We start from the raw sequence: 26,937 nt of genomic DNA, 5'->3' as shown, positions 1-26,937 counted from the left end.
ACCACGCATTCAGGAATTGCTGCAATACCAACTGAGGCATTTCACAAATGGACGCATTACTGGAAGTGCACGCTCATCTATGCCAAGAAATTCAGAAGGCAGTTACCTGGCCAATTGCCTAGATGATATCAATATCTGTGTCTACTCCAAAGAAAGGCAATCCATCATTAATATCACATGCAAGTGAAATGTTGTTGAGATAATATTAAAATGGTTGCCGTAGTGTGTCAATGGAGAACTATCAGAAATTCATCTGGGACACCCCCTTATTGAAGGGTGGTGGGGAGGAGATGAGTCAGTCAGGGTGCAGGGTAGCGACCATGAAATGAACAACAGTAATGAAGCAGTAATTCCATGGGGGCCACAGCTACTGTGTGATCACAAAGCCCAGAGGCTTGATTGCAAGCAGGGACCCCATCTTTGAATCCCGGTCTAAGTTATCTTAACAGAATCATGTTGTTGTGTGTCCCCAATTCGGTTCCGACCCATAACGGCCTGATGCACAACAGAGTGAAACACCGCCCAGTCCTGCACCAGCCTCACAATTGTTCTTGGGTTGGAGCCCATTGTGGTGGCCACAGTATCAACCCATTTCCTCGAGGGCCTTCCTCTGCCACTGCCCCGCTACTTGACCCAACACGATGTCCTTCTTCAGGGACTGGTCCCAAGTATGTGTCCGTGTCCCTAAGGAACACTCTGGCCGTCCTTCTTGCAAGACAGATTGATTTGTTCTTCGGGCAGTCCGTCAGTCCGCGATACTTCCAGCGGTCTTCTCCAGGACCAGCATTCAACCGCACCGGCTCTTCTTCGGTCTTCCTCATTCCACGCCCAACTTCCACACGCGTGTGGAGCAACCGAAAACACCATGGCTTGGGGCAAGCCATCGGGATCATAGGGACTTCCGAACCAGCCCCCCTCATCCCCCCACCCCCTGTACAGTTGAAAGTTGACAGTGCTTGTTCTGAACAAAGAAAATCTGTCCCCAGGTTTTCTTCCATCAAAGACACTGCTCTTGCTGTGTGTGTTTCAGATAACGTGCTGGAGTGGAAGGGCCGGGTGCTGAGAAGCCCTGTTTACCTTTATTCTCGGAGTGGCCCCTTCTATCTTGGGGTGGATACGTTTTTCCTCATCAGGTAATTAAAGCCAAACAAAGTATGTTTCCCCTGCTGCTAGGCTTCTTGCTACTGGCGTGCGAGTGAGTGTGTGTGCGTGTGTGTGGGTGTGCGCTGCCATCCCCGCTCGTTCCAGGCCAAGGCGCTGCACCTCAAAAGCCAACCCCGAGGGCCCAGGAGAAGCCGTTCCTCCTTTAGTGGAGCTTTGCTGGATCGCATTTCACAGGTGCTGGCTCCTTATTTAACAAAGGGAAGGTTTGCGGCCACCTGTCCCCAGGTAAACCCAGGGGCACCGTTTTCCCAGCGGCCTGCACTCACTTTGTCCCTGCAGTTTCCACAGGATAGAAAGCCGTGCTGCCGTGCTGTGGCCCACTCCTCGGGTGACGGCACGGAGTGTCGGCATAGCTCTGACATGCGCTGCGAAGCCCAGCAGTTCCCGTGACTCCTTTGACGGGGACGCTGTCTTTACCGTGCTCATCTCCTGTACAGAGTACAGTCACGATAATGGCTGTAACCCACCACGATCATGACCTCACTTCTACCTTACAAATCGGACTAGACCAGGGCATGCACACTGCTACGGATAAGAGCCAGCAACACAGGGGATCCAGGACAGATAAACCCCTCAGGCCAACAAGGAGAGTAGAGATACCAGGAGGATTAGAGGAGGGTGGGGGAATCGATCACAAGAATCAATCTAGAACCCCCTCCCAGGGGGATGAATAATGGAAAAGTGGGTGAGGAGCGACGGAGGACGATGTAAGATATGGAAATAATAATCTATAATTTATCAAGGGTTCGTGAATGAGGCTGGCAGGGGAAGGAGGAGGAAGAAATAGGGAACTGATATCAGGGGCTCAAGTGGGAAGAGAATGCTTTGAAAAGGATGATGGCGGCATATGAGCAAATGTGCTTGACACACTGGATGAATGTATGGATTGTGAAAAGAGATGTAAGAGCCCCAGTAAAAGTATTTGAAATAAAAAGAGTTACAGTCTTGGAAACCCACTGGGGCAGTTCTACTCTGTCCTGGAGGGTAGAGATGGGCCAGAATTGACTCGACGGCAGAGTTTGGTTTGGGGTTGGAGTGGAACTTGCAGATCTCCATGTACAGCCCGACATGTCCACAGTCCTCCAGTCCCGCCCTGCCCTCACAGCTTCCAGTTGCCACAGGAAAACCATACTCCCTCAGGGGGCACCTTCGAGGACCCCAGGTAGGCAGATCAGGAGATTTGGGAAGTCACTCAGATATGCCACCAAGTGCCAGCCGATGGGAGTGGCCTGGTTTCTTTAGGGGAACGACCTGGGTGGTGGTGGGTTTGTCATCAGATTCTGACCTGTCAGCTAAGACTGGGGACAACCCCTTCCTATGTCAGCCTGCGCTTCCCTGTGGGCTAAGGACGCAGGAATGCGCACACCTCTACCTCCCGGGGCTGCTCACTCCGCTGGCTATGGGTCCTCCGCTCTGCGACTATTGACTGCAAGGCGAGTCAATCCCCAACGACTCCACCAAGGGCAGCTCTTTGACAATGTGCCGTGCTGTGGACAGGGATGGCCTGGCCGTTCAGCCGGTGGGCAAGAGAGAATGCTGTTCATCAAATAGCCCGGCTCCCTGCTTTCTGGGCCCTCGATGGTCCCCTGTTGTCCCAGCTGGGCCGTGTCACTGCATCTGACCAAGGAATCATGAATAGATATGGCACTTGTCACGTCCAGGCAAGGGCATTTGACTGTTGCCTCTCTGAGACCTTCCAGAACGTTCCTCCCCACTCCCACCCCCACCGCCATGGTCACCGGCAGTGTTTCAAGGGTGGCTGCTCCTGCAGCTGAGGCCCTGGGTGGGGAAGGCATGAGGCTCGGGTGACCGGTCGTGGGCTTAAGCAGCCACGAAGCACTCTTGTCACTTTAAGGCTGGGAAGCGTGTTACTGCAGCAGATCTCGCAGGGCCCAACTGAGATGGCCTTGTGGTCCCCCCGGAGGCTGTGTCATGGCGGGGTGACACCTGTGACGTTCCTCTCTTTCTCTCAGTGGCTGGTTAAGTGCAAGGTCCTTCTTAAAGATGCACCCGGACGCAGACACAGGCATCACCCCTGGCGGCCTACTCAGATATTACATCAGTCGCCTGATCAGGTGGGTCTATTTGCAGGACTCCCCCCACTCCCCTACCCCTACCCCCCCTCCCCGCGGTTCGTTACAGCCGGGTAAGAAGTGTGTCACCTGGTGAAACCAGAGAAAGCTGGCATTTCTCACAGAGCAGAGCTGGTGAAAGGCAGAAACCGGTCTGAGAAGGAAATTGCAAACATTGCCCACAAACACAGAGCAACAGAAAGGTGGGAGGCTTGTCCCTGCTCCCTCCACCCACTCCCCTAGTCTGCCCCAAAGGTGCAAGTCTTGAGAGACCAGGAAAAAGAAAGCAGTGGCCCTCAAGGGCTGTCTCGCACAGGAGTCACTGTATTTTCATCTTCAACCTTCAGGGAAAAAAAAGTTTTTTTGTCTTTTGAATTGTGAGAAATAGTTTTCTTCTACCAGCACTGTTTGAGGATTTAACGTGGCTCTGCTCCTGGTGGACAAAGACCACGGAAATGCTATCTTGTCTTCCACTGACAAAAATATTCCCACTGCTCAGCAGATGGGCAGCCTAGGCTCGCCCATACCCTGTGCAAATGCCAGGGCCTCAGATGCAAGCAGAGACGTTGGGCAGCTCCTGCAGGCCACCAGCCCATGGAGTCTGGAGATGAGGTCTGAAGCAGTGGTTCTCCACCTTCCTCATGCCACGACCCTTTAATACAGTTCCTCAGGTTGTGGTGACCCCCAACCATAAAGTTATTTTCGTTGCTACTTCATAACTATTATTTTGCTACTGTGATGGATCTGGAGACCCCTGTGAAAGGGTCATTTGACCCCCAAAGGGGTCATGACCCACAGGTTGAGAACCGCTGGTCTAAAGGAATTCTCCAACATCCCCACCCCCCCACCAACCCCGGCCCAGTAGCACTAGCCCATTCCACACAGCCTGCCTTCGCAGCAGGGAATACCCTGGGGATGGTGGTGAAAACAGAAAGGGACACGCTCAGGAGAGGGACTGGCCGAAGCAGGGGCTGTGGTTATTGGGGGGAGGGCTTCAGGGGAGGTGATGGTCTCCCGGTTCAGTGTCTGTGTGCCTTGAGTCTCCTGGATGGACTGTTGGCATGAGTCTGTCTTTTCAATCTCATGACTCGTGAATATGGATTTCTCCTTTGTCCCCTGGGACCCTGGCTACTCAAGATGTGACCCACATCAGGGGCCTCAGCCCTGACCCTGCATTTGAGCCAGCCCAGGGGAAGGGTGTGGGGTGTGACGTAGTGGAGCCCACTGCCGTCCTGCCCTTCCTCACTGCCTCTCATCAGCAACTTGTCCCTGCCCAGACGCTCCTGTCACTGCAGGAGGGCAGGGACACACAGGACTGACCGCAGGCTACATGCTGACCCCTGATTCCGGTGGGCCAGTTGGAGAGGGGCTGCTCACAGTCCTGCCGTTTGCCATGCGCCTCCTCGGATGCCTTGGGGGTACTGCTGTTTGAGGGGCTTTGGATGCTGACACACGGTGCTCTTAAAAGGAGGGCCTTGCCCCCAGCCCAGGACTGAATCCACACCAGGACAACCAGGCCTCCCAAGCTGCAGCTCTGCCTTGAGCCCTCTGCCTGCATGGCCATGAGACACCTGGGAAGGAGTCCCGGGGAGCATTCGGGCTGCTAACTGAGCAGCTATCGGTTCGAGGCCATCTGAGGCCCTTCGGGAGACCCGGCTTGACAATCAGTAGAGGTGACAGCCTGGGCAGATAGCACTGTCCTGTGAGGTCCCTGGGTGTTGTAATCAGCTGGAGGGACACAAGTCAAGTGCTTCACTGTCTACGGCGTTCACAGGCTCCCACTCTTATCCGGCCTACCTCTTACTTCCCAGAAAAACAAAAAACAAAAACAAGAAATGACTTGATGGTCCCCAGGCAATGACCACGTTTGCACGGTAGCCCAGAATCCAGGACAACAGATAGGATTGCGATCTGCTTCTGCAGCTCTGCCGGATCCTTCCAGCGCCCCCAGGGGGCGGTATAGCCCACTTTGGGAAACTGCTAGACACAGATCTCAACAGCTCCTCAGCCAGCACATGGCACATAGGAACAGCCCAATAAGTAGCTCTGTAGGTGCTACCGCAGCACCAAGCCAGCATGTGACGCGGGGTGCAGTGAGTAGGAGCGTTTGCCTGTGGGGATGTCTTCTCCCCTGCCATGGGACCGAGTGGCATCCTGTCTCCATCCTCACTCTCTCCCCGCAGGCTGCAGCCTCTGCACTTATATTCTGTGTGCCTGCTAGGGGGACTGTTCCCCCTGGTCCCCTGGGGTCCCATCTGGGAAGTGGCCAAGCTCCACCTGGACAACTGCCGGCAAGCGTGGTGGACAAACCTGCTGCTGCTGAATAACCTGGTCTCTGTTCAGAATGCGGTGAGTGTCCAGCTGGCCAGCCTGGGCAGTGTCCGTCCTCTGTTCTCTGGAAAACCCCTAAGTCCCTGTCATCGAGTGGATGCCAACTCATAGGACCCTATAGAACAGGATAGAACTGCCCCGGTGGGTTTCTGAGGCCGCACCTCATTATGGGAGGAGAAAGCCTCCTTTCTCTCTCTCTGAGAGCCTAGTAGTATCCAACTGCTGGCCTTGCTGTTAGCAGCCCAACATGCAACCACTACGCCAGCAGGGCACGCTCGTTCTTTCTCTTCGCACGTATAGGTTTATGTAGACCTAGCAGTAGACAAAGGGTTATTATAAAATACACAGATTCAGCAGTTTCTACACATACAACTTAGTGACCTCGATAACATTCATCTAATCATGCACCCACACCCAGCCTTCTTTTCCACGTTGCCCCCCCATCATCAACACAGACGCACCACCCTCTGGGGTTCCTAGCTAGTCTTCTCAAGCTGCTGTTATCAATGTGATCCCATAGAGGTAGCTCTGAAAAGAGCAGATTTTTATTCTATTTTTAAATGGGTTCCGCTAGACGACTCTTTGGTTTTATGAAAATGCCAGGAGTATTTTTGGTTTGGATGTTAAAGATGATCTCAGAGCAATCATTTCAAAGGTTCAGCCACTTCCCATGCTTTCAGAAAGCCGAGGGTCCATGACACGGTGAGATGCTCTTCTGTGGGTTCTGCCCTTTGATCAGGATTTTTCTGCGGTCTCCTTGATCACAATGCTCAGCACTGGCAGGCGGGCACTGTCCAGCGCTGGCCCGTGCGAAAGGAGGCCATTGTTGGATGGTGGGTTGTGGGCAAGCAGCCCAGCCTCTTGTGACAGGGGTGGGTGGTCCCTCACCAATCAGAGCCAGAGCCCAGCCCAAACCAAACCCTCCTCCTCGGAGTGGATTCCAACGCATGGCGAGCGGCCCTGGGCAGGATTCCAAGGTTGTCATCCTTATGGGAGCAGATCATCTCTTCTCCCCCACCTTCCTCCTCAATGGAAGACAGGTCACTGGCTTACATAGCACATGCCTGGACATCCTTGGGAGGGACATGGCTCTCCCACCTGTGTGTGAGAATCTGGGGGCTTTTCTTAGAAGCCAGGCCTAAAAGACCAGTCTCCTCACCTGGAGTAAGGCTGGGCCAAAAAGATAGCACTGAGCACTTGATTCCCAACTGCACACAGTGACGAATTCTCCTAAGTCGTTTGATGTAACACAATACCACCTACTGTTACAGCGATCCTAGGAGATGCCCAATTGCTTGTGATTGTTTGATGTGAAAACAACTTAAGCGCAAAACAACAACAACAAACTGTCATCGAGTTGAGTCCTACTCATGATGTCCCTATAGGATAGAGTAGAATGGTCCCTGTGGGTATCCAAGAGTGGAGTGTGTCTTTACCGGAGTAGACAGCCTCGTCTTTCTCCTGAGGAGCAGCCGGTGGTTTCAAACTGCTGACCTTGTGCATATCAGCCCGACTAGTGACCCATATGCATGCCATTAAGTGGCCATTGTAGGCACCATCAGGGTATAGCTCAGTGCCATTAAGTACGTTGTGGGACCATCACAGCTTCTCTTTCCAGAATGTTCTCACCACCCCCACAAAGTCAGTAGCTCCCCGCCATGCCCCCCGCCTCTGGGACCCATGGCCCACGTCCTGACTTTGGCTCTCACTCTTACTATCCGTTGGTGTGCTTTTAACGGCTGTCCTCGCTGCTGACGTCGGGACAGTCACTCCGGACGATGGCAGCAGGAGCGCCTTCCACCCTGGCTGCTTATAATGAAGGGATGAGGGGCTGCTAGTGCCTGATAGAACCAATCAGGGCCATAAGGGTGAAGCATGTGACCCATCTGACCCAAAGTCCCCCAAATTCCCTTTCCTTTCCCACCGAAATCCACCCCATCTGCTGAACTCTTCCTCCGGTCAACTCGGAGGGTGCAGGCCCGGGGCGTGGAGGACAGAGGGCCCCTCCTTCCTTTCTTTTCAGTGCAACGGCTGGACGTGGTACCTTGCCAATGACTTCCAGTTCCACCTCATAACCCCGGGGATTGTCGTCATCCACAGAAAGTGAGTCTCCTGGGGCCAAGCTTCCCCTCCCTGTGTGGCCTCTTCCAGGAAGTTCCTTGAAAGGGTTCCCGATCGCTACTAAAAAACCACAAAACTCCTTGCCATCGAGTCACTTCTGACTCACTGCCCCGGTGGGTTTCTGAGACTACAACTCTTTACGGGAGTAGAAAGCTTCATCCTTCTCCTGTGGAGCAGCTGGTGGTTTAGAACTGCCGACCTCGCAGCAGTTAACAGTCCATGTGTACCTGAGACATCACCCGAGCTCCTCACCCATTTGTCCAGAGCTGCCTTTTAAGAGTTAAGAACTTGTTTTCAGATAAATCATGCTCCTCGGGCTCCTCCCACCTTGGTTGCCCAGGTGTAAACGTGTGTGCGCAGAGACGTTATTACTTCCCCCAAACAAAACTCCACCAAACTCACTGCCATCCATCGAGTCCAGCTCAGAGTGACCCTACAAGACAGAGTGGAACTGCCCCTGGGGGGGTCCCCGAGACTGGAACTCTTCTCGGGGAAAGCCTCGACTTGGTCGCTCAGACACGCAACGGCCTTGTGAGTTAGCCCCCATGTGACCAGGCTCCTCTAGCTATGATTGGTGCTCAGCTTTCTCCATGTCACGGTGTCGCTCTGCGTGCTTGTCAGCGTTAGGGCCAACACGCTGCTTCCTGGTTGGGCGTCCGGCGTTTCATGATGACGAATGGCCCTGTGTGAGGAAGGTCTTTGGACACTGCTCTCTCTGTAATTCCTCGGGGACGTTTTTCCAAGCACGTAAGTCAGAGTTAGAACCCCGCTGCCGTGCTTGCTGCGCTCCGGGTGGGTGCACGTCGGAAAGAGGGAAGTGATTTACAGTGCTCCCGGCGATGTGCTCCTGCTTTTCCACATGGGATGCTTGGATGCGTGTCACTGCTCCCCGGTGATGTGTACTCGCTTTTCCACATTGGATGCGTGTCACTGTAATTTCTGCAAGTTTCCGTAAAGCTTTACGGCTTCGATAATTCATGGGGAGGTGGACAGGCCATGCTGTTATTCTCCTTTGATGAAAAGTAAAAGTCCATGGTCCATTTAAGAATTCTTCATGTAATGCGAAGCCAAAGGAGGCAACAGTATCAATGTCTAGGTGTTGAGATCTGGGGCTGCAGAAGGCTCTGGATGACAGTGGGAGTCCCAGGTACATTTGTGGGAAATAAGCCCCAGTGATTTCCCTCTACCCAGGATAGAAGGATGGGAGGAACGTGGTTACCGGACAGAGGGAGGCATCGGAGACACGACTACAAAGTGGTTAACAGAGGGAGGCATTGGCGAGACAAGGACAGAAGCTCAAAGGGATGAACCTGACCGAACGGTTAAAACTTTGTCAGTCGATCCCCTTTCTGATGCACGTGGGGCCTGATCTGGTTTTCAACATTTTCTGTGTGTTTGTTCGTCCATATTGGAGTTTATTCCAGATGGATTTTGTCATTGGAATGACCCTCTTGAATTTGTGTTATATGATTTTCTGTTGTTTAGTACATGCAACCCAGAATTGATGAACCTATAGAGACAGCACGGAGGATAAGGGTTTGGGGCAGGTGGGTAAAGGGGAGCTGATGTCAAGGAATCCAAGAAGGAAGAGAATGTTTGGAAACTGGTTGCGGTAGCAATGGTACAGTACTGCTCGATGTGATTGAACTATGGAATATGATATCTGTATTCGATCTCCATAAGAGGGTTTTGGAAAAGAGAGACTTTAGACCTTGTTAGTGAGGGGAGAGGGGAAGCAAGCTCCCTCGTCCTGTCCAGTCTCTCAGGGAGAAGTGGTGTCCCATTGATGTCTTTCTGCATTTTAAAATGCATGGGACATTTTCTGTAGACGCCGGAGTCAATGGCAAGGAGGGCTTATCTGACCTCCTCTGGCTTCCCCGTTGCCGCGAGGCAGGGGTCAGACAGGCCTCCACCCTCCATCTTTCTTTCCCGATTGTGACACCAACATTCCAACCCCAGCCTCTGCTTCTCGGCTGGGTTCCATCTCTTGTTGTAATGGACACACAACACTGACAGGCAAGAGTCACAGCATGGGGATCTATTGGGGGGATTGCTGGGGGGTGCTACTTTTATGGCTTTTATCATCCTAGATAAGGAGTTAACTTCTGTAAACCAAACTCACGGCCGCCATGTCAATACCGAATCAGAGCGACCCTATGGGGCAGAGTGGAACCACCCCCGTGGGTTTCCAAGAGAAACCTCATTTCGGGTTCAGCTCCTGACCTTGAGAGGAGGAACCCAGTGTGTGACCTCTACGCCCCCAGGACTCCCTAGTTGCAGCTCTCCCCACCCTCGAGTGGAGGCTGACTCACAGCCACCCTGCAGGACAGGGAAGAACTACCTTGGTGCCTTTCTGAGACGGTAACTCTTTATGGGAGTAGAAAGCTTTGTCTTTCTCCTGCAGCATGGCTGATGAGTTCAAACTGCCAATCTTGTGGTTAGCAGCCCAACACATACACCGTGGTGCCACCAAGGCTCCATCTCTCTCTCTCTCTCTCTCTCTTTCTCACACACACACACACACACACACACACACACACACATACACACGCTATAGTTTTTAAAATTTTAATCACTTTTAGGGGCTCATACAACTCTTATCACAACCCATCCATCCATCCATGGTGTCAAGGGCATTTGTACGTTTGTTGCCATCATCATTCTCAAAACATTTTCTTTCTACTGGAGCCCTTGGTATCAGCTCCTCATTTTCCCCTCCTCCCCCAACCCTCCACCTTCCGTTTTCCTCCATGGTGATTGAACCAGCTCTCTGCTGCCTGAGCTAGTCCTTTGCCTCAACTGTGTGCTGCAGTACTGTGCTGCAGTACAGTCCTTTGCCTCAACTGTGTGCTGCAGTTGGCCGAGCCAACCTGTGGATCATTGCCTTGCTGTGCTGTGCTGTGCATCGACAGAGCTTGAGGTTCCATGGAGACCTGATTCTCCACATTTCTTGAGGATCCATCAGACTACTTTGCTACGCTCCCATGCTATTGGCCTCTGCTGTGCCTCAATTTCTCATCTTCCTGCTGTGGCTGCCCCACCCTGCTTGTCTTGCCTGAGGGCAGACTCCGCTGTCTGCTTCCTTGACCTTGGACCAGCAGCCCTGTGAGTTGAAGAGCCTTCAGTACATTAACTGTTCCACAAAAGTGAGTTGAACTGAGCCCTCTGTACTGCTGTGTGGACTACTTAGCCGTTACATTCCTTCTTGCTGTATAAACTTATCCTTTTATAGATATAGAATCATAAGTGTCCTGGTTTTGTTTCTCTAGAGAACCCTGCCTAACACAGCAGTCCATGTAACAGTCATGTTGACACGATACTACGGTGTCGGAAGTGTGCAATCACATTAGGGCAAAGTGTGAGCTAGTGTGAGAATGGCCAGAATGTGACACAGAGACAGGAAATGAGCCCAGGCTGGTGGGAAAATAGTGCCAGTAGACCTGTTTGAAGCAGGGTTGCCACAAACTTCTAGTGTGTTTAAGAATTAAGGATAATTAGACAGTGCCTTAAAGTGCATGATGAAAAAACAGACCTTCAAGAATGAGTTAAACAAAATGGTTTTAAGACTTCAGGGGCATTTTGGACAAGGTTTAGAGATTTTTTTCCTAAGGGCAGTACTGTGGGGGGATCCATTCAACCTCCCTGGCTCCAGAAAGTCGGCCCTGAGATGATCCCTGAGGCTGAGAGGATGAGGGTGGGATCCAGTGCCTGAAACTCTGGGCCCTTCTTAAGAGCCCCTGGTCTTCAGAGCAGCTCCCCAAAGAGCCTGAGCTGGCTGTGGGAAGGCTTCTGACTCGGCCTGTGCTGTGGCTGGAGGTCCTGGACGAGAGGAACAGGAGGGGAGGGGTCCCACTGTCGCCCACCTCCAGGCTGCTTGTAGCAGAGGCTCCTTGGACCCGGAGCAGTGCTAGGATAGCGTAAGTGCCCAGGAACTACGCCCACCAGCTTGACAGACGTGGCTTCCCAAGGGATGGTCCACTGCCTCCCGGGATGAGTTCTGTGACCTCCTGCTCTAGGCCTGGCTGGGGACCTACTCGAGCCCCTTGGGATTAAGAGCCCAGTCCCCAGGCCTGCCTCTTCCCTAGGGTCTGCCATGCAAGGGGGTTCCACACCCCCCCCCATGGGCAGCCACCGTGGTCCTTGCTAGGGCAGGACACTTAGCCTGGAAATGGATGGAGACAAGGCAGGAGCTACTGGGCCCTCCAGGAGTCCCTGGGCCTGGCGGATGGTTGACAAGCCCTGCTGCGAACTAAAATTTGGTGGTTGGAGTTTGGCTGGAGCACCTAGGAAGACAGTTCTGGCACTCGACTTCAGGAAAAGCAGTTGTTGAAGACCCCACGGAGCCCAGGCCTTCCGCTCTGACACTCCTGGGGTGCCTGGGAGTAGGAATCCACCCACCAGGAACTGGTGTTGTGATGCCGGGCCTCCTGCTGGAGTTCCCTCCTTCCCCGACCTGATCCTTTCCTACACCGACCCCAGCAACCTGCGGACTCTGCAAAGTCGGGGCTCCAGATTTTGCTTAGCCCCTGGGGGGGAGGGGAGGAGGGACACCAGATTCCTCTTGCCTCTTCCTCTCCTTCCCCCCATGTCTTCCCTCCTGTGCTTCTAGAGGGGCCGGTGTCCACATGTGCCTGACATCTGACAGCTCACCTCTCTTGGAAGTCAGCCACTGCCAATGTCCAAACTGGACGTTCTAGGAGACAATGGCTAATCGTGACCCAGCGTGCTCGGTCAGCTTCTGCACGGACCCCAGTCCCTCCGCCTCCCCTACCGTGGGGCGGTGTCTGCTCAGGGTCATCCGTGCAGGGATTGCCAAGAAAGGCCTACTCAGGGCACCCTGGGGTGCGAAGGTTCAGACTTGGCTGCCAATGGAGAGGTAGGCGGTGTGTCCCCACCAGTTGCCCGGAGGGAGAAAGCCCGGTCAGGGGGTCCTGTAAATGTTTGCAGTCTCAGAAACTCACAGGGGCCCCTCTACTCTGAGGCGTGGGCTCCCTATGAGCCAGAATGGACCAGTTGTCACACAGTTGCAAACGGGCACCTCCGCTCAGTCCTCTTCTTTCCCTGACCCGGAACCCTGCCCACAAGCGTGCAAAAAAGCCCCGCCCAAACCCACCCCATCGTCATCATGGGGCCAATTCCGACTTCTGGGGTCCCTCCCCTCCTGGCTCATGTGTCGGGGAGAACTGTAATCGGGATTTCCAATGACTGGTTTGCCAGGCCTCTCTTCTGATGCACTTCTGGGTGGACTCAGCAGCCAGCCTTTAGTTAGCAGCCGAGGGAGTAACTGCCGGCACCACCCCAGTGGTCCTCAATCTCATCAGCCTCTCTGGGAACCAGGACTGACCGGAAGTTCCTCTGGGAACCAGGACTGGCCGGAAGTTCCTCTGGGAACCAGGACTGGCCGGAAGTTCCTCTGGGAGCCAGGACTGACTGGAAGTTCCTCTGGGAGCCAGGACTGACCGGAAGTTCCTTGGGGTGTCACTGTGGGCCAACCCTTTCATGTTCATGAATTTTGTGGGGAAGGGTTGTGAGCATCACACACACACACACACACCCTGCCGCCCATGTCCTCTCTTCTTTCCAGAAGTAAACGCGTCCTCATCCTCCTTGGGGCCGCACTATTCTTGGTGACCTTCGTGGTCACTGCTCTGCTCACGACAGCATATGGACTTCCAGTGGCCTCCCCATCAGAAGCAAGGTAACCATGGCCACTAGCACCTACTCTCTGTCCCCTGCCTTCCCTTAGAGTGGCCGGACACCCCCCGCCACCTGGGTTTGTGTTCCATGGGAAGTAGCTGGGGGGAGTATCCTAGAGGGGGTGTTCCAGCCTGGGTGGGAGATTTCATTGCATGTTGGTTTGGAAACATCTGTGCCTCCTTCCCCTTGGGGCGGGGGCACTGCTGAGCCTGGGACTCTGTCAGTGGGAAGCAGGCGGCTGGGGGTGGGGGGACTGGGTGGGGTCAGGGGTCGGGTGGCAGCTTGCTGGGAAGCCGGACGCAAGGATGGAGAGCCTGATACCGGGTGACTTTGCCACGGTCTCACAGCTAGTAAGTGGCCCAACTGTGATCAGAAATGTAGGGCGTTGTCTCTCCGGTGAGGTTCTTCCTTGTCACCACCCAACCTGCTCATCTGTCCTCAGCACAGCAGTCACAGTGCTGCCAATGCCACTCCCATGTGCCAGGCTGGCACCTGCCCAGTGTGCTCTGGTGGCTGGCCATTGGTGTCAGAATGAAACCCCGCCAGCCACACTGGGTTCCTGCGTGCCCATCCCACCACTCTTGCCCCGGAACTTCTGCACCTGCTATTCCTTCAGCCGGAAGGCCTGGTGGCACGGTGGCCTACACATTGGGCTGCTAACCTTGGGGTCAGCAGTTTGAAACCACCAGCCACTTCTTGGGGGAAAGATGAGGCTTTCTGCTCCTATAAAGTGTTACAGTCTCAAACCCGCAGGGGCAGTTCTACCCTGTCCTATAGGTGGCTGTGTGTGTGTATGTGTGTGTCTGTGTATGTGTGTCTGTGTGTGTCTGTGTGTGTGTGTGTGTGTCTGTGTGTCTCTGTGTGTGTGTGTCTGTGTGTGTGTATCTGTGTTTGTGTGTCTGTGTGTGTGTGTTTGGTTCCCTCAGCCTGGAATGCTTTTCCTTCAGCATCTAAGGGCCTGACCTGGCCTGCTCCTTTGTGTCCCCATGTATGAGCCTGTGTTAATCTGAGTTGACCAGAAAAACAAATTCATAGACACTCATGTGTATAAGAAAGAGTTTTACATAAAGAGTAATTGTATATTGAGAAAACAGCCCAGCCCAGTCAGGATCAAGTCCTAGTAGATCAGATGGAGACCACACGCCGAGGAAACACCCTTTATAGTTGATTGACTGATCCCACCAGCTCACACCATGGAGGGCGATTACTTCATGACACTGCATCATTGCCCAACTACATCACACTCAACTCCCCAGCCACTGGGAACCCCATCCGGCCAGGGTAACACGCCATGTGTTAAAGTGAGGGAACCCAGACAGAAGGAAGGACCCTGGTTAACGTGTGGCCAGCTTCTGCTGGACAAGAGTAAACATCCCTCCATTTGACCTTGGGCTTGCCGATTGCTCCAGTGGACAGTCCACCGACTCCCTTTCTGAGTCCAGGGCAAACGTGATCTTCTTTCCCTTCCCTTGTGCGCTCTATTTTGTTTTCCAGTGAAAATGTGACTGTGCTGTATTTTGTGGAATACTACACCAAGCCCTACTGCCGACTGGGGCCATTCCTCGTTGGCCTCCTTTTGAGCATTTTCACGTACCCAGACCAGCAGGCCAGCATTCTGAAGACCAAGGTACGGTTTCCCAGGCTGGGTCCGATAGGACAGGCGTGGCCCCTCTGCTGAGTGGGTCCTGACCCATAGCGACCTGTGTACACCAGAACGAAAGACTGCCGGGCCCTGTGGTGTCCTCCCAACTGTCCTTATGCTTGAGCCCATTCTTGCAGCCACCGTGTCAGTCCATCTCCTTAAAGGCCTTCCTCTTCTTTGCCGCCCCTCTACCAAGCACGATGTCCTTCTCCAGGGACTGGTCTCTCCTGACAACATGTCCAAAGCACGTGAGGCAAAGTCTTGCCCTCCTCACTTCTAAAGAGCATGCAGGCTGTACTTCTCCCAGAACAGGTTGGTTTGTTCTTTTGGCAGTCTGTATTTATAGCACTTTCCATGTTCTCCTCCAGCATAACTCAAATACACCAGTTCATTCTTTGTCCTCCTCATTTGGTGTTCATCTTTCACATGCAGACGAAGATCGACAGCACCGTGGCTTGGGTCAGGCGCACCTTGGTCCCCAAAGCAACCTCTTTGCTGACCCTCTGACCAGGTGTTCCTAAAGTCAAAGGCAGGAAGAGTCAGGTTACACTGTGCAGCTGATATCTCTTGGGATTTGTGTGAGTCCGGGTAGACTAGAGAAACAAATTAGGGAGACTCATGTGTATAAGAAAGAGCTTTATATAAAAGAGCAGTTGTACTTTAAGAAAACATCCCAGCTCAGTCCAGATAAGTTCATAAGTCCGATATTAGCCCATATGTTGGATACCAGTCTATAAATTCCTTTTCAGACTCTCACAACACATGCAATGACACCAAATGCAGGAAGATCACAGGCCAGGAGGTGGAAAGTCTCGTGGATCCAGTGGTTGTAGAAGCATCTCAGTACTGGCAGGCGTCTCCATGTGGCTCCTCCAGCTCCAGGGCTCCATCAGCAAAGCCCCATGTGTCTTGTCAGCAGGGAGACAAAGCAGAGGGAGAGTGGGTCTGGCCTCCAGTGAGCTATTTATCTCCATAGCGCCTCCAAATGAGGTCAGGAATCTGAGACCTGATTGACAGGCTAATCTCCACTTCTTCACGCTTAATAGTCTCAAGTTGACACCAGATTCTGTACCAACCACAGGGCTAAACTGCCGGCCAGGGCGTGACTCTGGCTTCCTCTCTGAGCTAGGGCCCTGAGGCTCTTCTCTCAGTGGAAGTGCCTCCACCTCCCATGACGTTCGCCTTTTATAAAGCGGGTGACTTGTAGTTCAGGGAAGGGCGGTGGCCACTGGGTTCCCCTCTGCTGGGAGCAGAGACAAGCCTTGTTCCCTAAGGCGATAGAATGGGGCTGGCTAAGCATGGTGGAAATGGGTGAGACAATGTCTGTTCATTTAGGCTTTCCTTTGAAGTGATCGGAAGGGGGAGGGTTCACACAAATTCATGGAAAACCTCCATGATCATCCTGTTCCATTTGTTCATGAGCTTTCCAAAGCCCCCTTATAGATTCATAAGGAGGCCTGGTGGCATCATGTTTACCCATTGGGCCGAGACCTGCCAGGTCAACAGTTTGAAACCAGCAGCCACTCCTAGGGAGAAAGACGGGCCTTCCTGCTCCCATAGAGTCACAGACTGGGAATCCCACAGGGGCAGGTCCACCCTGCCCTCTCGGGTCGCTGTGAGTTAGAATCCACTTGATGGCATTGAGTTTGGATTTTGGTTTATAGAGTCTTAGAACGTTGCCAAAAATCATAGAGCAGCGGTTCTCAAACTGTGGGTCTTGACCCCTTTGGCTGTCAAAAGACCCTTTCACAGGGGTCACCCAATTCATAACAGTAGCAAAATGACAGTGATGAAGTAGCAATGAAAATTTTACGGTTGGTTCTCCACAACATGAGGAACTGTATGAAAGGGTCTTGGCATTAGAAAGGTTGAGAACCACTGTCGTAGAGAGAGGTCCTGGGGCCCCTTCCCTCAGTCCCCTTGCTAGGAAGCTCTCCTGAAAGATGGTACAGATCGAAGCCAGAAACTGGGGTGGATGGTGATATCAAAACCGGTATCAATCTATCTCCATTACGTGTTTTAAACGTCCACACCAGTTCACCTTGGCCCGCCCATTCTGCACGCCCTCGTTGTGGGTGGGGCACATGGATGGTTAAACATTGACCCCTAACCTAAGGGTTAGTGGTTCCAGCTCCCCAGGGGTCTGGCAGAAACACCAGGGGTCTGGCAACCTGTTTCTGGAAGCTCACCACCTGGACATCCCACGGGGCAGTTCTCTGCACCCGCAGGGCCGGTCACGAGGGGCTGGAGTCACCGTGGCGGCCAGCTGGGGCGTGTGTGGCCACTGTGTATGGTTTCGCTGCCGTGCACATCGGGGTAGCCACCACCAACATCCAGGTGCAGAGCTGTGACTTCGCAGAGATCTGCCAGGTGTTGCCTGCTGTGTTTCACCCGGTCTCAGGGACTGCACCTGCTTGCGCAGCACCTCATTGTGACCATCTTTTACGGTCACGCTCTTCCATCCACCCCGTGCCCTGACCACCCATCGGGACGCTGTTTTCGTCCCCCTTGGGCAGTGGGTGAGGGTTGCAGATGGTGCCCTGAAGAGACAGTCAGAGCCCAGAGAAGCGGGTAAACCCACGTGGGCTCACGGGGCATTGACCCCCCTCTCCCTCTCCTCTCCGGCAGGGGCAGGCTCTGCTGGGCTGGACATGCGCCCTGTCGGCTCTCTTCGTCGTGGTCACTCTGGCCTACGTGGTGGACGACCCCTCTGACAGGGCATCAGCGGCCGCCGCCACCTACCAGGCCCTGCACCGGACCGTGTGGGCGGCGGCCGTGGGCTGGATCATCCTTGCGTGTCAGGAGGGCTATGGAGGTACGGTGCAGTCACTGCGCTTCAACCGGCTCCTTTAGAAGTGGCAGATGTGCAAACACAAGGTGTAGCAGAGGGGCTTGGTGCTGCTGGGGTGGAGGGTGATAGCGGATCAGAACCAGCTCTTGGTTTGTCTCCTACTTTTCCCGCGTGGGACATTCCTGTTGGTCTGCGTACAAGTGACGGTTCCGGGAACGTTGCTCGCCCTGCAGGAAGACCTCAGAGAGGGCAATGTCTCCAGGGGGAAAAGTCAGAATGGGCGAGAGTCGGGGCACCAGTCTGCTCTCAGCCTCCTGCACCTCCATGTCTTCACCTGACGGAATTCAGTACGCGCCGAGCCCTGGTGGCGTAGTGGTTCCAAGCTGGGCTGCCATCTGGAAGGTCAATAGTTCGAAACCACCAAGTCCTCCTGAGAGAGGAAGACGAGGCTCTCTATCTGGCAAACAGTATCCGTCTCCAAAACCCATGGGGGCAGGTCTACCCCGTCCCGTGGCATCTCTGTGAGGCGGCCTGGACCCGCTGCGACTCGCTGGTGGTGTTTGGTTCGGACTTTGGGGAAAGAAAAGTCCAGATTGTGGTTGTTGGTGACTGCTGTGACCTGCAGGGAGCAGACCAGAGCACTGCCCAGCCCTCTAGCTCTTCATGGTCGTTGGTGCAGTAGCACAGGGTGTTGGGGCTGCCGTGTCAATCTCTCTCCGGGAGGGTCTCCCTCATTTTCACCCTTGCTTGGATGAGCCACCACATCCTTTTCTATTGACCGGGCTCTCCCGAGGGCGGGTCTGGGGTCCCAGCAGCCTGGCGTCCCTGCTGTGGGGGGAGGGGGTTGCGATGTTCCTGCACACGGGCACACCGTGCACACAGGCCTTCTCTGGGAGACGGGGCCTGGAGCACAGGGGCAGTGGAGGCCCCCGGGGGCTTTGGGGCATCGAGGACCAGGCCCTGTGTCCCTCCGGCAGGTGTGGTGAAGCGGGTGCTGTCCTGGGACGCGTGGCCCTTGCTGGCCCGCGTCAGCTACGCCGGCTATCTGGTGCACCCTCTCCTCATCCTCCTCTACAATGGGCAGCAGGAGACCCTCCTCCACTACACGGACCCCAACATGGTGAGCAGGCACGCTCTACAGCCAGAACCTGTTCTTGAGAAACAAAGCAGATAGGAAGCTTCCCTACCCCCCAGTAGTTTTGGTGTAAGGAGTCTTGGTAGTGTACTGGATGTGTTGGGCTGCTAACTTCAAGGTCCGCAGTTCAAAACCACCAGCTGCTCCACGGGAGAAAGACAGGCTTTGTAGTTCCAGAAACGCAGAGGGGGTTCTGCCCTGTCCTAGGGTGGCTGAGCGGGTATCGACTTGGTGGCAGTGAGTTAGGGTTAGTCTTGGTGCACTGTTGTGGGCGAGGGAGAGGGCTGGGTCTCCTGGAGACTATACGGGGCAGCGTGCACTGCAGATCTGTTCCCGGGGGCCAGGATGCTGGACTGCAGGGCCCAGACCTGAGAGAAACCTTGGAGTAAGCTGTGTCCACTGTGCCCCTCTTTCTCTCTCTCCAGTTCTATCTCTTCTCCGGACACTGCCTCCTGACCTTCCTCGCGGGGCTGGCCCTGACGCTGTGCATTGAGAAACCCTGCCAGGACCTGAAGCGGTGCCTCCTGGGACCAGTGCCCTCAGGGCCGTGAGCCAAAGGGTGATGGCCCCGCGTTTGTGGTGACGAAGGCAGGTGGGGGTGACCTGGTGACACAACGGAAGCTTGGGTGTCTGAAAGGGGCACAAATCTATCCTTGGGAAGAGCAACTTTACTGTACACAAATCCTGCGTGTCCAATATGTGAAAGAGCTTTTTGGGAGTGCTTAATAGACACATGAGAGTTCTGGAATAACTTTTTCTTTTTTTGTTTGAATAACCCTCAATCATCTGCTGAATTGTGGCAAAAACAGTCTGGCATCTTTGTCTTGCTGTGTTCCCCTGTTCTATACGAACCGTCCTAGAACAGATTCAGATGTCGACACGCGCGTGTCATCGGAAGTGAGGGTTGTTCTCCTTCCTCAATTAAGTCACCGTAGTTTTCATCAATTCCTTGTTTCTGTGTAATCCTGCTGCCGGCATGGCCTCGGCGTCACTGGGCGCTCAGGACGGCACGGCCCAGCTTCGTCGAGAACTGGATCTGTCACTGCAGGTCTTTCAAACACTCTCTTTTCTGTGCCCTGGTCTGTCCATCGCAACTTGTAACAGGGCAGGGAGAGACCTCAGTGCTTTGGCGAATGATCCCGCAGAGTGGTGTAGAGTTGGAGAGATACTTAGAGGCCACATGGAGAACCTGTGTGTCCAGCTTCCCAGTCCTGGGTCCTCTCCAAGGGACGTGACTTGCCATGAACCTCCCGGAATCACCAGCGTGGGGTGGGCATAGCTGGCCTCCTCTGGCTTCCCAATTGCCACCCAGCCAGGGTCAGACAAGTCCATCCATCTTTACCTGTTCTGACACCACCCATTCCACCATGCACTCTTCTGTGCTGGCTTAGATCATTCGCTGCAGTGGCCACACACAACTCGCAGGCCATACTCGCGGCGAAGGGGATTTATCAGGCAAGTCAGTGGGTGACCACGAGTCAGGATCAGCAGACTGTGAGGGCACAGTCATGGGTCTCCTCAGCCAGCAGCCAAGCCTCTCTCCAGCTCTCAGCCTCTCAGCCACATGGTCCCCTTGGCCTTGGCCTCCACGGGCCAGGAAGCCCGCCCGGTCTGGATAAGGAGAAGGTACCCCGTAGCCTTGGCGCTGCTCCTGAGTCTCCGTGCCATGGTCTGTGACACATCTGGTCTTGGGAGCCCCCCTTCACACAGAGACCTTGGACAGGCTCTTCCAAGGTCCTCGGGGTCCCTCTCTGCTGCTGCTTCAACGACGGCTCATCTCTATAGGCAGTGGGCGAGGTGGTAACAAAAACTGACCAATCCCCTCTGTTAGTGCTACCTGTGCCCTATTTGCATAGCCCCACCCAATCTTTTGGTAGGCATTTGTGGTAGTTACTAGCCTGCACAGCCTGACATGCCTCCTTGTGGGTGTGGCCTTCTCCAAAGGATTCTGGGAGCTTCTCTCTCTCTCCCTGGAGGTGGACCACACACTCTGTCTGCTCATCTTCCTGTTGAGGAGACACACTCTGGAGCTGGAGGAGCCACGTGGAGATGCTTCCATCACCAATAGGTCCACAAGACTTCCCACCCACCAGCTGATATCAGACTACGGACTTGATCCGGACCGACCGGGCTGGGATGTTTTACTGATGCCTAATTACTTCTTGTTATAAAGTTCTCTCTTACACATCTGTGAGTGTCAATGAATTTGTTTCTCTAGTCAACCCAGAAAGGGGTGTGGGCAGAAGAACCATATTTAGAAATTTCACTGCACCACACCTCCACACCTATGTACATCCATCATTACTTATGACAGTCCAAGGGTTGGGTACCAGTCATGGCCACCCAGGTGAGCACATGTGGGGGATTAGCACGCCCACTCCCCACAGAAACCTCCCCCTGGTCCTCTGCCCCAAGAAGGCCTGGGGGTTGGGGAACTCTGAGAACTTCCAATCCCTTTCAGGGCTCCAGCCTGCGGTGGGCAGTGAGTCCCGGGTTCCTGCTGTCGGCTCCCTTAGTGACCCAGAGCCACCCTAGCAGAAATGCCACCCGTGGTGCCTTTACTCATCAGGCACGGATTCTCTCACAGCCAGGAGGCCCGAAGCCCCAATTCAGGGCGCAGCTCTAGGACCAGGCTCTCTCTATCTGTGTCAGCTCTGAAGGGAGGGCCTGGTCTCTCTGAGCCTCTGCTCCCAGGTCTTCACGTGGTTCAGTATCTCTCTTCCCTCATCTCCTCTTTTTGCACTGATCCAATGTCTTTGACTGATGCCGACCCACACTCCACTGATCCGGTCTCATGAACACAACCAAGAAAACCCATCCTGAATGAGGTGGCCACAGGTGAGAGGGGTTAGGGTCTACAGCATGTGCCGCCTCTAGGGCATCTCATCTGATCTCCCTGCTGTCAGAATCTGGCCCTGGTATCCTGAAGGAAGCCGATTGGCCTTCTCAGAGATGCTCCTTGGGGGCCCCCTGGTGGCTGGCTCAGCACCTGACCCTCATGGGTGAGGGTCTCCCCGGAATGATGGAAGGCCAGTGGTGTTTGCAGGGAGGAAGCCCCAACTATTGGGAAACCCCAGTGGGAACCCACACCGCTATGCAGCTACACCCCCAGGGTCCCAGTAAGGGGGCTGGGATCCTGGGGCCCATGGACACGCTTTCTGATGACTGGTATTGCCTTGGGAAGTTTCCTTCCCAGGGAAAAGCTCAGCCTTTCTCCCATTGCACTTTCACAAAACATAAGGGATTAAAACAAAAAAGAGCAGACAGCCCTGTGCTGTTAGTCGAACTCACAGTGCCTCCGCCATCCTTCCTCGGGAAGTGGAATGTCTCATCTGTCTCCTGTAGAACAGCTGGTGGGTTCGAACCACTGATCACATGGCTCTTGAGTAGTGTTCGGGTCTTTCTTGTTAGCTCTTTATGTGATTCATGGTCATTGTGGTTACGTTTTAGATTCATACTGAAATATGTGTGGATAAAAAGATATAAAACCTGGTGTTTGCTTCAAAATATAAAGCGGAGCTGAGTGGTTATAATTTGGGAGGCTGGGTGTTGGGCACATGAAGACAATTGTTCTTTTCTCTACTGTTGTGTATGCTTGATATTTTTGTAATAATGACATCAAAATAAACTTACAGAGTCAACAGTTTCTAAGTAGAAAAGAAACCCTTCTAGTTCTAAGTTCTGAAACACACACACACACACACACACACACACACACACACACACACACAGCCAAGAGTCGAAATCAGTCAAATCAAGAGTGAAGAATCACCCTCTGCTAATTTACAGGCACTTCCCACTAACCATCAAGCCCAAACCAAACTCACTGCCATCAATTCAATTCCAACTCACAGCGCCTCTATAGGACGGAGTCACAGTGCCCCCAAGAGTTTCTGATTGTACTTCTTTATGGGAGTAGAATGTCTCATCTTTCTTCCACAGAGCGGCTGGGGCTTCTGAACTGCTGACTTTGTCGTTAGCAGCTCAATTTGCAACCACTCCCCCACCGGGGCACACTTGTTGTCAGGAGCTATTGAGTGGGCTCCAACCCACAGAGACGCCATGCTCAACACAACACAACACAACACAACACAACACAACACTGCGCAGCCTCACAATTGTTCCTGCTGGAGCCCACTGTTGCAGCCACTGTGACGATCCATCCTGTCTCCCCCTCCCCCCTATCAAACACGATGTCCTTCTCTAGGGACGGGCCTCTCGTGACAACATGTCCAAAGTACATGACATGAAGTCTCACCATCCTTGCCTCGAAGGAGCACTCTGGTTGTACGTCTTCCAACAGCTCTGTTTGTCCTTTTAGCTGTCCGTGGTGCTTTCAGTAGTCTTCGACAGCGCCACAATCAAACACATCAATTTTTAATAGCTCTGTGTCTAAAAATAGTTTGATGCGTCAATTCTTCAATTTTCCTTATTCACATTCCAACTTTCACATGCACACGAGGCACTTGACAAAGGACCATGACTTGGGTCAGGCACGCTTTAGCCCTCAAAGCAACAGCCTTGCTTTCAACACTCTCACGCGGTCTTGTGAGCAGATTTACCCAATGCAACAAATCTCCTCTTCTCTTGAATGCCGCTTCCATGAACATTGATGGCGGATCAGTCTTTGAAACGAAACCAAGGCTTGATTTGACAACTGAAGCGAGATGAGATCCTTGACAACTTCAACCTTTTCTCCCTTTATCACGAGGTTACCTATCAGTCCAGTGGTGAGGATTTCAGTTTTCTTTACATTCAGTTGTGATCCACACTGCAGGCTGCAATCCTTGACCGTCATCAGCAAGTGCTTCAAGTCCTCCTCACTTTCGGCAAGCAAGGTTGTATTGTCTGCATGTTGGTTGTTAATAAACCTTCCTCTTCATATACTCCGTCTGCCGAGATGATGTGCTCAGCGCGGTGAGAGGATACAACGCCGACACGTACCTTTCCTGATTGAAACGTGCGACATGCCCTGTTCTGTTCTCGCAGCTGCCTCTTCTTGGTTCGTCAGCAGGCTCCACATGAGCACAACGAAGTGTTCTGGAAACCCCATTCTTCTCAGGGCTGTCCTTGGGACTTCATTTCTGAGTCAGAGTCTGTCGTGGGGATCTAGAGCCCGTTGTTGCTCCCGCTGACCCCCATGAAGAGTGCAGTACGGACAGACACACAGCCTTCCACGGACATTCCTGCGCCTCGCCTTGTGAGTCTGACTGCTTTTGCCGGGGCAGATGGTCTTTTGAGCATAACTTTTCCCCACTGTGCCTGTGCCAGTCTCCCTTCCCACCAGCAAAGGGCAAGGGTTCTGCTCGCTCCACAACCTCACCAGTGACCATCGTGTCCCTATTTTCTATCCTGGCTCCTGGCCTTGCTCACGGTGGGCAGGGGGTCCCCGGGGCTTTCACTGGCGGACTCTCCAGAAGTAGATCAATCACTCCTTAACCTTTTTTCCAAGGCGCCTCTGGGCGGATTCGAACATCTGAGCCTTGCACCTTCTTGGTAAGTGCATTGAGGCTTTGAACCAGGAGGGGATTCCCTTTGCACAGTAAGACCAGTCGCCACGGGGCCTCTGCTCACTTTTCTTCTCTTATTTCTAAAGACCCATCTTCCCTCTCCCACTGTCCCAAAGGAAAAGGGAAAGAAAGGCAGAGAAAGTTGGGGAGGGGAGAAGGTCCCCCCTGGGAAAACACCCCAGTTGAATCTCTGCAGGTGGCCAGGAGGGGGCGCAGTGGTCTCCCAGGTGGCAGCCATTTTGGAGGCCATGCTGAGGAGAAAGATCGCCATCTCTGCTGGGCTCTGTGGAGAGAGGCAGACAGTCTGGACCCTTCTAGCCTCCAGCTGGGGCACTCATGGCTGCCCTGAGAGTCTCCTCATCACCGTGCTCTGGCTGCGGCTTGCTCCAGAAAGGGCAGTTTTTTTTTTCTCAGTCTCCATCACGTCACACAGTTTAACGATGCTGGCAAGGCGCCAAACCTTCACCTTTTTTTACACTGTGGGGGTCTGTTTTTAGAGGCTGGGGGGTTTTAGTCAATGACCTCACAACTCACCTGTGATTCACCAAGTTCTCCGGCTCGAGAAGCTGGTTGTTATAGACCTGGATCTCCGCCCCCCTCAGCAGATGGCTGGGAGGTCCTGCAGACTCTCCAACTTACTGCTGGGCTTGAGGGAGGACCCCACTGGGAAATGCTGCTGAGAAGCTTGGTCCATATTACCTCAAAGCAAAGTCACTTCGCCAGTCACCCCTGGTCAACTGAATACACACACACACACACACGCACACACACACACACACACACACACACACACACACACACACAATGGAAGCAAAATATGATGCCCGGGAGAAATGAAAAGTAAATGAAAACAATTACCAGCCAACTAAATCTAAAAAGAAAAATAGGAGACGAAGGAAACTAGAATCAACCAAAGAAAAGACGAGAAGATTAAGAATACCAAATGAAAAAAGAAAGAAGAAAACGGAGAAGACGGAAATGATGACAAGGAAAAACAGAGCAAAGTAACAGGGAAGTAGGAGTAAAAGGGAAATGAGCGACGGGAAGGGGAACTGAGGAAAAAGAACATAGAGGAGAAAAGGCAAAATAAGAAAAGGCAACATTGAAGTGAAGTAAATAGTAAAAATGGGCAGCAGAAATGCGCAAAGAATGAAAAAGGAATAAAAAAGGAGGAAAAGGAAGAAGAGTAAAGAGATGCAGAAAAAAATAATAGAGCAGGAAGAAAACAGACAGAAAACCATCCTGCCAAGAAGCACCGAGGCCGACTCTGGTGGCGATGCAGGGCCCGACCTCCAGGGCCAGGAGCTTAGAAGGGGTCCCATGACCCCAACAATGGCTCCTTGTGAGGTCAGAGCCAGAAGCCGCCTGCCCTGTCAAAGGCTGGCCTGTTTTCTCCCTCTGGGGCCCTTTCCTGTGACATTCCTACGTGTTCTTGTCTCTCCTGTGCAAACACATGAAGACCCATACTGCTCCATCACTGGTCTGCCAGATCCTTGGGCTGTGGGGTCTTGGGTGTTGCTTCCGCCTTGGCCCACAAGGGGTCGCCATCAGCAGGCATCAGCCTGGTGACCACTAGAACCAGGAACACACACAGCAGTGCTCTTCAGCCGCCTTATCATTTGCCGTTTGAAAAGCTGTTATCACGTTTGGCTTTTAAAGGGCGCACAATATCAAAAAAACATACCCCCTTCTTCTGGATGCTGGGAATCGTCCGTCTCAAGATGATATCCCAACTTACCTGGCATCACGGTAGGACGACGGATCAGTGTTCTGAGGACAGACGTGTGGCACAGTACAGGACCTTCCTAGGAGCATCTTTAAAGGTGGGGGAGGGAAGCCATTCCTCAGCTTCCCATTTGCTGGCTGCACTTCGCCGGTTCTTCCCTTTCTGGGAATGTGCTGTCCTGTCCCCGTGAATTCACTGAGACTGCAGCCAGCGTTTGAGAGAGCAGGGCCTTGACACTTCTATTTTGGCCAACAACCCACCTGCTTCCTCTCCTCTCAGCGGAGTGGGGGAGAAGCAGGTACTAAGACCTCAGGGAGGGAGCCCAGGAGCCCTAACAGGATTTTCAAAAGACTTTTTAATAACTTAAAAATCTTAATATGTATTGCGCTGGTAACCACAAGCTAGCAGTTCAAAACCACCAGCTGTTCTGCAGGAGAAAGATAAGGCTTTCTCCTCCCTTACAGAGTTAGTTTCAGAAGCCCACAGGGGCAGTTCTACTCTGTCCCATAGGGTCATTGTGAGGTGGATTCAACTGTAGGGCCAGGACTTCGAGGTTTTTTAAAAAAAAACAACAACTTTCAAACTACATTAAAAATATTATTGGGGGTTTGTACAACTCTCATCACAATCCATACATCAATCGAATCAGGCATGTTTGGACATATGCTGCCTTCATTCTTTTCTAGACATTTACCTTCCATTGAGCCCTTGGTATCAGCTCCCTCCCCCCTCGCAATGCATATATACT

The 26,937-nt window shown here is 53.2% G+C and overlaps 1 protein-coding gene across 1 annotated transcript in view; it reads left to right on the top strand.

The window, feature by feature from the left end:
- LOC142428088 (O-acyltransferase like protein-like) overlaps nt 1-19,558 on the top strand; it is a 43,856-nt gene extending 24,298 nt beyond the window's left edge. The window contains exons 8-16 of the mRNA XM_075533224.1: nt 1,031-1,133; nt 3,138-3,239; nt 5,420-5,585; nt 7,591-7,670; nt 13,273-13,386; nt 14,880-15,012; nt 17,656-17,842; nt 18,796-18,938; nt 19,379-19,558. Of these exons, the coding sequence (XP_075389339.1) occupies nt 1,031-1,133; nt 3,138-3,239; nt 5,420-5,585; nt 7,591-7,670; nt 13,273-13,386; nt 14,880-15,012; nt 17,656-17,842; nt 18,796-18,938; nt 19,379-19,504 (1,154 nt within the window). The 3' untranslated portion in view covers nt 19,505-19,558. The remainder of the gene's footprint in view (nt 1-1,030; nt 1,134-3,137; nt 3,240-5,419; nt 5,586-7,590; nt 7,671-13,272; nt 13,387-14,879; nt 15,013-17,655; nt 17,843-18,795; nt 18,939-19,378) is intronic.
- Nucleotides 19,559-26,937: the final 7,379 nt, after the last annotated feature.

Source organism: Tenrec ecaudatus, chromosome 15, assembly GCF_050624435.1.
Source record: "Tenrec ecaudatus isolate mTenEca1 chromosome 15, mTenEca1.hap1, whole genome shotgun sequence".
NCBI lineage: Eukaryota > Metazoa > Chordata > Mammalia > Afrosoricida > Tenrecidae > Tenrec > Tenrec ecaudatus.
The sequence above is the reverse complement of the archived record's forward strand: the minus strand, read 5'-3'. Positions and strand labels throughout refer to the sequence as shown.